At 51.8% G+C, this 14,367-nt stretch overlaps 2 protein-coding genes across 2 annotated transcripts; one reads left to right on the top strand and one right to left on the bottom strand.

The window, feature by feature from the left end:
- Nucleotides 1-2,396: 2,396 nt before the first annotated feature.
- On the bottom strand, nucleotides 2,397-3,980 carry NECHADRAFT_36593 (uncharacterized protein; the record flags this gene model as incomplete). Its single annotated transcript, XM_003052671.1, has 1 exon — nucleotides 2,397-3,980. One exon carries the CDS (start codon nucleotides 3,978-3,980, stop codon nucleotides 2,397-2,399), a length of 1,584 nt encoding a protein of 527 aa, XP_003052717.1.
- A 7,667-nt stretch (nucleotides 3,981-11,647) lies between these two features.
- NECHADRAFT_77981 (uncharacterized protein) lies at nucleotides 11,648-13,453 on the top strand (the record flags this gene model as incomplete). The annotated part of the gene is made up of 4 exons (XM_003053165.1): nucleotides 11,648-12,002; nucleotides 12,116-12,319; nucleotides 12,369-13,363; nucleotides 13,415-13,453. 4 exons carry the CDS (start codon nucleotides 11,648-11,650, stop codon nucleotides 13,451-13,453), a joined length of 1,593 nt encoding a protein of 530 aa, XP_003053211.1.
- Nucleotides 13,454-14,367: the final 914 nt, after the last annotated feature.

Below are 14,367 nucleotides of genomic sequence, written 5' to 3'. Positions count from 1 at the left end.
TTAAGAGGGACAGCAAAAGAGGGACCATTTGATCCCTTGGTTAGGATCTCAAGAAGGAGTTTGTTGACCTCGTCATTGCCTTCGGCGGCCTTGTTGCCTCCTGTCTCTGGGTTCTGGCCTTGGATGTTGCTAGACCTCTTTCCGAGGTCAGCGCTTTTGTCGTTCTGGGCCATCTTTGCAGTTGGGGTGACAGTGGTCGTGGTAGTAGGTGTTTGATCAGTTGATTCCTGGTAAGGCTGGTTTCTTGCTTTGAGATTCTCGGTCGTCATGGTGCAGAATAGGTTGGCCACAGAGGCTTCCTCAAATGTCGTGAGGATGAGGATAAGGGCAGTAAGAGCCTCGCTCTTCGTGACCATCCAAATGAGAATTCCTATCACCAAGACCTTCCATTGCCGCTTGGTTAGGAGTCCTCCAGGCATCTCAAGTGAGGCTGAACCACTGGTCTTGTTGGGAAATACGGTTTTCCGTTTTAACCATGCGCCACTGCTGTCGTTCCTCTCCTCATCCGTAGTGGGCGGATACCTCCGTCTCCCTGTATTCGCCTTTTGTGGGGTATTCCAGGGGTCCATCTTGGCCTCGACTCTTCAAGGGAATTTGATCAAATGATGTCTCGAAATCCGGGGTCAAGGGAGAGCAAGGTACATTCGTAATCGGTCTCCCTTCTTGACTGAACGACTTCTCGGGGTCTCTCTGATTCCCACCCTTTTCTTGCTCGTGATGGTTTTTGGCGTTTCGTTCTCTTCTGGCCTGATGGTGGTGGTTGTGTTTATAGTTCATCGATTGGCAGCATAGAAGTGCACTCTCTTGTCTGATCAATTGAATCGCCTTCGAGTGACGTATCCTAGTGATTGCAGAAGCAAGAGTATCGAAAGATCCTGTGTGGGGGCACCAGATTTGTTGGAGAAACAGAACACACCAACCACAGCCAAAACTTCTTGTATGACTTTCTTCTGATGACTTTCGAAAAAGAGATTTCACGTACTTTCTCGTGAATTGAATACCATATGAAATAATAAGGGCAAATGATCAATTGATAGTGATGAAGATCTTCTCAAGAAAAGAGCCCTTAAGCTCCCCGTTCTTGATCCGATCCTTGAAGAAGATGATGGTGATGATGGTCAGGGCCGCGGCCTTGGCCCTTTTCTACGTACAGGAAATTGCCCAATGGCCCAAAACGGCCTAGCACGCCTCTCCCCCAACTCACTATAGTCTTTGAAGACTATATAGCCTCTATTCTTCAGTCTTTTACATAATTAAAGCTTATTATTAATTTTATTAAATTTAAGTAATTATTATAATATATAATATAATATAATTATTATTAGATTTTATTTTATTTAAAAAAAATTAAATTATTATATTTAAAATCCTAATAAGTTTAATAATTAAGGCTTTATATAATATAATATAATAATATAATAATAATAATTATTATTATTATTTTAACTTATTTATATATATAAGAATTATTAATTATTATTTATATTAATTTAAAATAATTTATTAAGGCTAATAAACCTCTTATAAAAGCTCTTTATTATATAAGAAGTAAGTTATATATTTAATTATATAATCTTATAAAAGAGCCTTATATATAGTAGTATAACTCAGGTATAGCATACTATGCTATAACTGCTTGATCTTGTGCAGGTCTGTTAGCTCAATTGGCAAGCCACCCCCCCCCCCCCGTGGCAGTAAAAAAGACAAGAATCTGTCTTGAATTTTTAATTGGTCAGTCTACTAGCTCGCTAAGTGGAGCATGTACCCCTTGGTCCTTGCCGTCTTGATTTTTTAATTGGTTCTCTAAGTGGGGTTTCCCATGGTTCTTGCCAAGAAGTTCATGCCTCAGGCATCACCCCAACTGGCTTGGCTCCTTCTCGGTCATTCAGCCTCATCAAAAGAGTCAAAAGAGTTAACTTATCTTGATGTCGTCTAAGCAACATCTCGGCCCCCATGCCCAACACACCTTGACAAAGTAAAAGAACATGATATCGTCCCTAAGCCTCTACCTGGGCAGGTTCCCAGCCCTCCACGGCGCTGATACCTGAGAGTGATGCCGTGCCCCCCTGAAGTTCTGTTCGCCTTCTTTCGCACTTGCTGTCAAAGTGCGCTTCCTGTTGCTCAACGAACGCTTGACCCAACCCCGATTTCCTTCTCACATACTTCTTTCCCTCGTGTGCCTATTATAGATCAGTAATTGAGGATGTCGTCCCCTTGGCCATGAAGCAGAGTAGTTACATGTTGAAGTAAACCCCCTTTCCCAACAACCCTCGTGACCCCCAGTGTCGTCCACAACACGCATGACCTAACAGTTTAAGATTACTACCTATATACAGTAAACAAGGAGCCAGTCCCCATTGAAAGCCTTCCCGCGACTTCGCCTCATCATGAAAAGGTCAACATAGCCTCCCCGCCTCCTCCACAGGAGGTAGCACACCACCACCGCCCACCTCATCCCTCTCATGCAACGGTTGTAGCATGCCATACTTTTCTCGGAGGTACTCCCTCTGATTCTCCCGCATCCCATCCAGGTTGAGCAGAAAGTTCACCACGTAAAGAAAGTCTTTGACGTGTGACTTGAATCCGCCCTCTGACTCGTCGTGTGATGACGCCGGTAGCGCAAGCACGTCGGCGATGGTACTCGCAATCTCAAAGAGTTTCTGCATGATGCCGCTGCCTTGTGTCGCTATACTTACGATGCTATTTAGCCGGCTGACCAGGTTTCGAAGTTGGATCGACAGCCGTGATGCCGGGAATTGCAGCGATAGTCCTTCATGTGTCATATCTGACGGCCCTGACCGGAGCAGCCCCTGCGAGAGGGCGAGTTGCCAGAGTAAAGTCCGTAGCCAAAGTCTGGTGATGAACAGGTCTGCCCGTTGTAGCTCTGTGAAGCCAGGCTGTCCAGAGCCGCTAAGCTTTGCCTCGGCGGTTGCTGCGTTCATCTCAGCTTGATCAAGCTGAACCTGCTTGCTCTCGATCCATTGCACCGTAAGTCCACCTATCGCCCCTCGTTGTGATTGCCAATACGAGAGGAATGTCTCGTCCAGTATCAGAAAGAGATCTATCAAGCAATTGAAGCCGGCCCGGATGTGTTCCGGCGTGCAACTGTCTGATGTTGAAAGACCTGTCCGGAGTGGAGGAAGAATACATGGGTATCCAGAGATGCCAAGGAATCGCTCATGGATATAAGCTTCCCAGTAGACTTGCTGAAAGCGTACTGGGTCGTAGGGCAGCTGACTTGAGTCCCGCATGTCCCGCTGATGCATCTCTAGTGTCTGGACCATTGCAATGGCCTCGCGGATAAAGTTGAAGCTGCGGTCGAGACGGCTGAGGCCCATGGTGGCGATCTCCAGGTAGATGCATGTCATGATGCGCTTGATACTCACAGGCAGGAATTCATCTAAGCGCCCAGTGACATGTGTGCCCAGTCCAGCTCGATGATGTGCTTCCAGGCCATGGTAAATGAGGTCGTTTATTTGCGCTGCCACACTCCCATGCGTGTGGTCTGCCGTTTGAGAAAGAAACGTTGTGACGGCTCCATAGGCGTAGACCAAGGCGGCGTCCTCGGAACTACTGTGCATCATGGAAATAGCGGCGACCATGTCCTCGGGAGTGACAGCGGGGCTGAAAGGGTAGACGACCTTCTCAAACTCTGGTAGTAGGGCGGTGAAGAAGGCCGGCGTGTAGACCTCGGACGCCGGGCCCGAGTGCGACCCGGGACTGCTATCATTTCCGGCCCAATCATGGCCCGATGTCGGGGGCTGGACGGCCGTGGAAGATGGGGACACGGAGGACGTCGGCGATGACGGCAGGGGATTCTCCCCCCTGATCTGGGCCACCAGTCGGCCTCGCTGCGGGTTCTTGCGCTTCCTCGGCCCCGTGGACCTAACGCACTGGACGTCGAACTGCCGGCATGGGGAGCAGGGCTGCCCGTCGTCACATTTGACCTTGCGCACTCGGCACCCATGACACGCAGGCATCTCGAAGAACTCAACTGCCGGAGATTTTTTCTGATTTGAGGATTTAGAGGATTTGAGCTGCAGCAGGTCGTCAGCAGCGGCGGGTAAGCATGCTCAGGGCTCAGGGCGCAGACTAAGTTATTGAGGTTGTCGAGACGGGAGCGTGGGTTGTGATGAAATGGCTGGCATCACGTGATGTGATTGGCACGAGAACGCCTCAGCTGAACGGGAACAGGAGAGAGATGGAGAAAAGGGACTTTCCGCATTGGGATATGATGCAGCAACGTTACAATTGCGAGTAAATGGGCAGCAGTTTTCTATGCTGTCACTAATAATTTTGACTCGAGAGAATATACCAAAACCCCAGACGATAGATCTACTGTAACTCTAAAGTTAAAAGACTGGTTGCAGTTAACAATACCCTGTACTTGAGTCGTGTACTAGGGGAATTGACCTGTCGCTCGGAAACTGGGCTTCAAACCACAAGTATGAAAAGGGCGTTTTTCATGCGGATGGATGGCAATGGATTAATAAATATTGCCTTGGATTTATTTCAAATTCCTTTACTGCGCAGCTCCAGTTTCAGTCTCCATTTCATGTACATTAGCACAAGAACCAACACCCTCAAGTACATTACCACGTCACAGAACCTACACCCACCCATCTACACCGTATCCTAGAATAGAGCCAACGCACCCGCTACGTAGTCCAGATTCTTGCCCAACGCCTCGCTCTTGCGGCCCAGAATTCTACAGTACAAGCACAGATCGCTCTGAGGAACCATCGTGCTCCATCTACAACCGCCCAATAACGCCGTTTCTTCCGCCCCGGATCTCATCAGTGTGCAGAAAAGCCCAGATATCTACCCGCGACGCTTTGAAGCGGTGACTCCGGTGCACGTTCTCGGGAAACCGCGTTTCGTTTCAAATCACGGGGAATTCGATCGATTTGTCGTCCCATCTGCTTTTGCCTTGAGAGCTGAATTCGACCCATGTTCCTTGACAAAACATGCAGCATCATGGAGAAGAGGGTGTGCAAGTTGCGTTGCTGCACTTGTTGGGAAGCATCTTGCAACTTGCACCTCAACCTGCAGCTTCGGGTAGAAACCCACTGTCTTGTTAATAATGCTCCGAAAAGCCCCAGTCTTTCCTGTTTGGTGCGGATCGCATCTCTGAGAATCTATAGGTCTACCGAGTACATAGATCCATCCATACCCACGGTTCCTCACAACGGGGCTACAATCCTATTCGAGACTGACAACAGCCCACGGAATTTTCCTTCTATTCATCTTCTGGTCGCTTATCGAACCCCTACCGGTACCCGTACCCTTACCCTAGGTACCCAAAAGACCTCTGAGGAGCCCTTCCGCCACGTCCGCCCACATCCCCCGGCAGCTAGCTTCGGCACCGGAGCCACGGTTCCAACGCTGCCGCTTCCGGACAACGGGGAATTGGATCCCTGCGTCCGTACGTTAGGTTAGACCAGACCCAGACCAAACCAGACGGACGAGCTTGTCTTGTGTCGCTGTTGGGTTGGACGGCCACGGCTGCGCTAGGCTAGAGTGCTCACCGCGTGGCACTCCACTTACACCGCGTCCAGTAATTAAGGATGCTTCTCCCGCCCTAGGTTCCCCCCCCCCGCCAGCCCAGCCCAACACCAACACCAACACACAAAGGACTGCCCACGATACGGCACTTGCACGGCACCTGTTGACTCTTGTTCATCGCATGGCGAGCAGGGATGCGATGCCCGAGCCAGCGCTGACCAAGAGCTGAACGCCGCCCCGGATGATCTGACTCTTTCCGGCTCTGTGCACCGTACCCCATAGGCTGGTCGTCACCTGAAGAGCGAAAAGGAGGATTCACTCAGAGCTAAGGCGGGCCCAGAGACAGGACCGTTCTCATGGAACGTGCTCCGATTGGTGACAGCCACGCTCGGAGGCTCCTCTTGCGCCCTCAAACCCTTCTTCAGCAAGGAGACGGTTCAAAGAGTCTTTCGTATTGTGTCAACCCTTGTCCCTGCCTTTGTCAAATTGTTACTGTATTTATGATGTCGTCTGGACGTGACCGAGATGAAAATTCTGTCATCTCGAGATGATGCTCAGCTGCAAGATGGACGAAGCGTCCAGCCCCGTCTTCGCCTTCACCGTGCCGTGCCATATGTGTCTTTCTGTCTAATATTTCCGACACGAGCTTCCTAATGACGAAACCTCATCCATACCCCCTCAGCCTCGGCGCACCTCGATAGTGGCCAATTGTCAGGAGAATCAGCCTTGAGTCCCTTTGCCACTAGACACCCCCGGAACTCTGGAAGCATTATCCGAGAGATCGGCAAGAGCACGGGACCGCGGTCCTGGGAAAGGCGGCGTGCCACGAGTGGTGGGAACTCCAGACGGCCGTTCCTCCCGGTTGGCTCAACAGGGCTGTGACAGGCGGGCGGGCTGGCTCTAGGGGAAGCATGGCCGAGTGAGCCAGCCCGGGCTGAGAACAACGTGGCCCGGGAAATGAAGGTGTGCCTGGGGCTTGCTGGCTCGTGCGAAGGAGATTTGACCTGACCTGCGAGATACGCATGGAGAGAAGGTGAGGAGAGAGCGGACCCGACAGACGGAAAGGGGCCTGTGACCTCGCAACTGCAACTGCGTCCCGGCCCTTCTGGAGCTTTGCCCTGCCCTGGTATGGAAGCGGCTCTTTGACAACCTACCAGGTCTAGCCCCGAGTACGGTAACGAGCCCCAAGCGGTGGGCGAACGTCACCAACAACGACGGTGAACAGTGCAACGGCTGGGCAACCGGGGGAAGCAGAGTGACGGTCCCGTGCAGCAACATGTGCTGTCGGTGTGGTATGACATGGGATGACGGAGTGCGTTGTGCTGGCTGTTACTCCCATGGCTCGCTAGTTGCTTTTTTTGTTGAATCAGTCTGATTGCCCTTTGTGTTGGTGTCTCTCCTCTCAGCTCTTGGTCTTGTCTCATCGCCCATTAGAATCCTTTGACCGAGCCCAAGTAACTCGTCACAATCCCACACCGAAAAGTGTCACGATCGCTCACCGTTCGAACCTTCTTCTGCTCCCCCCAACACTCGGCGCATCGTGTGTCCCCAGGTCCAAGAGAAGCACGGTGGCGTCTCTTCTAGAATCTGTTTGGAATAGAGCCGCCCCCCAGCTGCAAGCTCAATCCCGGCTTCTCTTGGTAGGAGCCGCTCATTAGTATTCCCCACAAGCCCTCCTTGCTGGTGGTGTCCACTCTCTCTCCCTTGACGCATTGCTTGTTGATGGCCACCCCCTTGTCCATATCAAATCCGCCCTCTAGATGGCTCATCTCGCTCGCCCTGCCTGCGCTCGTCAATTCCGTACAGACTCACAGGACCATCCCCCTCAATCTCTCACCTTGCGTTGATCGCCTCACGTCTCCAAGCTGATCGATACCGCACCACAGACTCCACAGACATGATGCCCCTTTGCACAAATAATTGCCACTCCTGGATGCCTCCTCCAGCCCGGCAACTTGAGTTGAGTTCGACCAGGAGCTAGAGGAAGCTCGCGGCCCCTGCCGATCCTAGGTAGCATGGACCGTGGACCGTAAAAAAAAAAACAAGCACAGGGGTTCGGAGTGCCAGGAAAGTTATCAGGGGTGCCAGTACATTTTGCTGACCGCCAGGTCACCGAACAGCGGTAGCTTGAAGCCACGCGAGCGCTCTCTCAATTTCACGGGGATTTAAGACAATAGGGCCCCGTCATCGTTTTTTTTTTCGTGATCAGTATCCCCTGGATTTTGCGAAAATTGGTTGTGTGCGTGCCTTGGATTTCTGTCGCTCAGCTTTTCTTTGCTCTGCTCTGCACACTTGCATCTGCCTTTGATCTCACCAACCTCTGCTTCGCGTATTCGCTTTGCTTCAACGAACCGACTCCATCACCATGCCGCGCGGACCGTATGACACCACTGGCGTGATAAAGCCAAATGCACCCAAACCACCAAAGTCCGGAAAGTGCCCTCAGCTTGTTCAGCTATGAGGCGTCGCAACGCATCTTTGAGAGTTCTTCTCTCTTTGCTCTCCGTGTTATGAACCGGCGTGCTCAAGGTCAGTACTCACGGCAACCAAGAATCCTCCCTTTCGCGATTGCTAACCCTGGTTAGAGTTCACGCCACAACACACAACACAACGCACACAAAACACAACAGAATCGACGAATAGCACTGTACACTTGTTAAGCGATGATGATATCGACTGCCGATCGAAATAAAAGCACTTGCTGGGAAAGGATGGAGTTGTGGGGTTTTGCTTTCTTTTTGGGCCTTTCTTTTGGGCTTGGGACGGTTGGGAAAAAGTATTAGACGGGATAACTCAGGTCAGGAGTCATGATCAACTGAATTGGAAATCAAAAGAGGTGGAAAACCGGAACGAGGGCATAGATACGACGTACATAGAAGTGCGCCTGGCCGCAGGGTCGACCTAATTTTGATACCTATCTTTCTCAATCACCACCAAACAGCTGGCTGTCGTCGTCGGGTCGTGATCCATGCCCAAACCTGAGGGGCAACCCTTTCGGCCGAGATTGTTTTGAGGCCCCCTAAACGTCACCCAAGGGTGCTGGCCGTTTCGTGGGCCGTAACTGCAAAGGGCACAACGTTGCCGCATAAGTTGCAGCCCTACATTAGCTGTCGCAAAACCTTGAACCAGTTCGCCGGGTTTGTGGGGACCCGACAGAATGTGGGATCTGGGTGGGACCTAGCCCGGAGACCTGTTCGAGAAGGCTTGCCGCAGGTTGCACAAGGCCGTTCCAGGACTCGATGTTTGGTATTGACGCCGAGGGGGACGGATATCATGGCATATCTGCCCGCAATGCACTCGCAATGCTTCACATGCTGGCACTCTTGCTGTCTCGGCGTCGTTTGGCACGGAGGCGAGTCGCATCGGGGAGATCTGCAGGGGTTCCAAGGCCGTCGCTGTTTCGCAGTCGTGCACAAGCCACCAGAGGGATGAGTGGAACGACAATGACGGTACAAATGCGTTGATCAAAGGGAGATTGAATGGATGAAGCTGTAGAAGGGAGAAATTTTTTAGTCAAGGGACTCCGAGACCAGTTTCTCCGTCCGGTCGATCGTGGAGAAAGGAATGACCCAGACCTCCTTTCTTCAGCACTTAGTTGGATGTACTCGTCTGAATGACCAGCTTCACCCACCATGATTGGCAGAGTAGGAGTAATTGATGCCGACTAAAGATGGGACGGTCCGTTGATCGAGTAAAGGTTGCAACCCTTCATCTAGTCAAAGGACCGTCCCGCGGATGTGGCAATTGACGTTGAGGGCGATATTCATGTGACTAGCGGCCGTGTCTGAGGCTGTTTGTCGTTGATGTTTAGGACACGATCGAGGTGCGGAAGCCGCCGAGACAAGGCCCGATCTATACCGGAAAAGACACCGAACTTGGGAGCAAACATGACGGCAGAGGGTAACATCTTCTTAATAACCATGAACCCAGCCTGACAGCTGGACTCCCAGATGTTTTATACGTGGGAACTAAGAATAGTCCGGGCAGGCAGGTAGGCAGTTTACCCCAGATTTCAGTGTGGGGGTGGAGAAGCGTGGGATGTGGATGGACGGATGCCAACCTTTGACCCATTTTACGGCATCGCGAGACCCTCTCTCCCGTGCGCCATCTTTTTCCGGTGGGTGGAATCGGGTGCCGTATCCGCACTCGATGTGTGATGTGATAACGACGCTGATATCGGCATGGTCTTTGATCTAGATGATCTGAACGGATGTCTCATCACATCACGGAGAGGGTGGACGCACGCTCCAGCGTGCATCTGTCCATCTCCTTCTTGGCCAAGTCGGCCTTGAGCTTCCGTCAAAGACACCACCATCTGCGTATTACCCTCTATTTTCAGCCATCACCAGTAGCTGCGTGTATCATGCATCATGCTCAACAGTTTCACTTGCCTCAATCTCACGCATATTCACATGTTTTCTAACCGTGGACGAGCAGCCGTCTGCCACGACACTGTATCTTTATGCAAATGAGTCCCTACTTTGCCCGGTGGCGTGATCACCATGTCAAGCAGGTGAGCGGACCTGGCTTGGGCTTGGACCCTGCGAACCAAAGAAGAGGCATCATCTGGGAGCCCACGAGGATATCACGATAACGCTGCGTTGCTGCTGCCACAAGATTGCGTATGCAACGATTTCTCAGGGTCTCGAGTGGTTTCCGTAGCACCTCGAGATTGGACGCTTTGTGCGGTGTGCGATCCTCAAGGATGGCTTACAGCAATGGGCTGATGCAGCCAGGAATGTCGTATCAGCTGGATTTGCATGCAAGGATCGGAGACGCTGGGCCTCCCAAATTGGTCGACAGGCTGATGAATACAGCATTGTGATGCTTTTTACAGTATGACAGCTGCTTCAGAGTCGACGAAACTGGTCCAGAGGCCATGTCCCGTACTCGAGCCGCGCGGCAGAGCATGTTGGCCGGATGAAGGACCGAGGAGTTGTCAGAATATGCGAGTGATTGGGAAATCGATATCACAGGCTGAGACTCTGGAGTTCTGCAAGACCAAGAGCATGAATGCTCAGGCCTTTTCTTATCTTGAGGGCTATGAAAATTGACACCATGTCTTGTAGGTGAGCACGCGGAAATAGGAACGCGTCTTCTCTTTTCGGCCTTCACTTGTCGTAAAGGGATTAGCCTCGCGCTCAAAGTCGGATGTTAGCGTGCCGGATCAAGACGTCCTACAGATCCAGCACACCCACTTCTACAACAAACATCTGGCCCGTGATCACTTGCCTCAGACCTCCTTCTGACAGACAGGACATGGATAGCTCGCGCTCTGACAAGTACCTCTCGGCCAATTTCATGAATGGCCAAGTCCTCGCATTTTCCACTTTTTTGTTTGGTTTGCTAGAGACCCCAATCTCGTCTCCGGCTGTCCAGCCTCTCCACCGCCGCTCGGATGCTACCGATCAACAACACCATCTCCGTCCACCGCACTTCCAACCTCCCCTCTCACCAAACCCATGCCATGTCGTCTTTCCAACCTCGCCGGTCTCCGGCTCTTCTCTGAGCGAAAAATCCAACTCATCAGCGTGCCCCTGAGTGACCAGCCTCTGCTAGATTCTGTTCCTGACTCTGTACCGCGCGTTAGCGGTCCAATGGCTACTCCTGTTGAGGGCAAGCGTCTGGGTCTTGTTGCAAGCTCCCCCGGCTTCGGGTGGCACACCTATTGGCTCGCCCACGCGATCACGACAAGGACAAACACACCTTTGGCTCCGCCGAGTGTGTTCTGCCCAACGGCATGCACAGCACTTGCGGTGACAGCTGGCGCAGCCCCGGTTCAGCCCTTGTCTTGAAATCCTCAAACATCGTTCACCGCCATGAGCTCGACTCCACGCGGCCCGCTCGCGCCCCGGGGGTCTGTCCTAGCTTCCCAGCCCACACAGCGCCTGCTTTGCACAGGAGTCCATGCGGTGAGAGCCTGGCCCTTGGCTGCAATACAAAATCAGCTCGTCCTGCATGCTCCCCTCGACTGCTTGCTGAGATGCATTGGTCTTGTCCCAAAGACAATCAAAGGCCTCTGTAGCCTGGAGAGCCCATGGCACCTCCAGTATCACCGACTTCCTCTGTTCTCTCCCTCTTTCAATGACAACGCCGCCCTGTCCGGGCGAGTCGCTCATGAATGGATTCTTCTAAGACCATCATGGCGGTCCCAGAGATCATCGCCAGCCTCACCTGGCAGCAGACTGGATGCCTGCTCGCCGGTGTCTGGCTCATCTACCTCATCCAGCTGGTTATCCAGAGATTATGGCTCAGCCCTCTGGCCCATATCCCTGGCCCCAAGCTGGCAGCTTTGACTCAGTACTATGAGTTCTACTATGACTTTGTCCTGGGGGGGCAATACACCTTCAAGATCATCGACATGCACGAAAAGTACGGACCTATTGTTCGTATCAACCCCTGGGAGGTCCATGTGGGAGACCCCGACTTCTTCTCGGAGCTCTACACTGGACCCAGCCGGCGCCGGGACAAGTGGACGTTCTATACACAACAGGCAAGTATACCATCGGATCTTACATATGCACCCTCACTAACACGCTACAGTCCGGCGCCCCTCGTACGCGAGTACCTCATCCCAATGCCTTGACGGGACCTAATACTGCGACGGAAGGCTCTCTTGCTGCCATCGACCACAGCCTTCACAAGTTGCGGCGAAGTGCGCTGAACCCTTTCTCCTCAACTCAGACTGTGCGCAAATTGCAGCCGGTGATTGAGGAGAGAGTGGATGCCCTTCTGGATGCGTTCCTGAACTACGCCGAGGTGTCCAACGGTCAACCTTTGGATGTCATGTACCCGTACTCAGCCTTTACCAATGGTGAGCTCTATCTGTCCCTGTGATGATTGGTAGGTCTAACAATGTATAGACGTCATCAACGAGTATGCTTTTGCTCGAAGTGATCATCTTGTCGAGAAGTCGGATTTCGGAGCTGAGGTCACCAACGACCTTCTTATCGGCACCCACATGGGGCCATGCGTGCAGCATCTCGACTGGGTGCTCACACTTGTCAATGCTCTGCCCGAGTCCATCTCGAACCGATGCATGCCTGGTTGGGGTGGTTTCTTGAAGATGAAGAACGATATCCTTGAGCACATTCACAGCATCGACCCACCCCAAAGCACGGGCAAGTGGACGATGGATGGTGGTCACCCTACCATGCTCTCGAGGCCTCGCTCAATGCGGGTGAAGCAGTCACCCCAAGTTCAAGAGGGACAGATCCTCGTCCAAGGTGGTACTCTCACCACCTCCTGGGCCATGTCCCTGGCAACCTTCCACCTCCTCAACCGCCCCGAGACTCTTCGTAAGCTTCGCGACGAGCTCTTTGCTGCCATTCCCGATGCCCATGATACGACACCGCTTTCCCGACTTGAGAAGCTCCCCTACCTTGGCGGAGTTGTCAAGGAGGCACTGCGTCTTGGTATCGGAACCAGCAGCCGGCTCGCCCGAGTTGCCGCAGACGAAACCCTCGTCTACCATGACCACGTGAACAACACGGTCTGGCGCCTACCTCCTGGCTCCATCGTGGGTATGAGCCCATACAAGACCGTCATGGACGAGAACATCTTTTACGATGCCCGGGGCTTCCACCCTGAGCGCTGGGTTGAGGATGGTGAGCGACTCGACAAGTACCTCGACATCTTTTGCTCCGGCACCCGCGTCTGCTTGGGCATGGCTCTCGCCCAAGCCGAACTCTACCTTATGCTTGCCAAGATCTTCCGCCGCTGGGGAAGTGGTGGTGTTGTCTTTGGCAGCGACGATGGTGACCAACGTTTTGGAGATGTTGGTTACTTGAGCATCTACGAAACGAGGGTGCGAGACTGCGAGCCCGCTGCCGACTTTTTTATGCCTATCCCCTACAAGGTATGTCTACATGTTCAACTTGTCTAACAGCAACACTAACAACGAGTCAAGGGATCCGAGGGCCTTCGCTTCGTCTTTGAAGCATATTAAACACGTGGTTTGATACCTCGTAACGAACATACCGATAGGTAACGGTATTTCTGGTTTGCTCTGCTTTCGCTTTTCTGCCCTTGCTCTGCTTTGCCACCTATACCCTGTTGCCTTTTTATCATTATCATATGAGCGACGGAAACGAGATGTATGATGGATGGAATGATGAAATAATGTCACGACTCGAGGAAGTCATGAGTTTGATGTTTGTTTATGGAAGATACCTTTGGATACGGCACCTGGACGTGCCAATACCCTTTACTATGTCTTGTGCTTTCTATCAGTTTGATTTCTATCTATGGATGCTGGAGTTCATCTTTGGTCTTCCCTATCGTTTTTACCGAAAGTGTTTCACGGGCATCACCGTGTCTCTGGAGAAGCGAGTTCCCTTTTTTATACCATCAAGGTTTCAGCGCGGCGTCTGGGTTTAAAAACACGGACCTACCGCTGGTGGCCTTTTTTTTTTTTTTTTTTTAATCCCCTTTTTTCATCATCAACACCAAATCACCCATCACTGCCGACTACAGGCGCACGGGCGAGTGTTTGATTCCCTTTGTCATGAAAGGTGGTGGACGTCTTACACGAAATGCCAGATCGGAAAAGATCATAAGATACCAATTTTGAACCAAAGTCGTGGGGGTTGAAAGGACGGGAGCTCATGGTGGAGGGGGATGAAGGGAGAAGCAAAGCTTCTCTACAAAATACCCATGAAAACGAAAAAAAAGAATCATGAGAAAACACGACAAAATATATATATATATATATACAGTTTTCAGTACAATCATCTCCCTCTGCAAGTGACTTGAAGCCATCACCATCACCACCACCACCGAGTTGAACCAGTACTGTTCCTTGGCATCCTCGTCCAAGCATTGCCGTGAATCAAGCCAGATTGATAAACGGCTGACGCAGAA

The sequence above is a fragment of the Fusarium vanettenii genome, assembly GCF_000151355.1.
Source record: "Fusarium vanettenii 77-13-4 chromosome 3 genomic scaffold NECHAsca_2_chr3_3_0, whole genome shotgun sequence".
In the NCBI taxonomy this organism is placed as follows: domain Eukaryota; kingdom Fungi; phylum Ascomycota; class Sordariomycetes; order Hypocreales; family Nectriaceae; genus Fusarium; species Fusarium vanettenii.
This window is presented reverse-complemented; position numbering and strand designations above follow the sequence as displayed.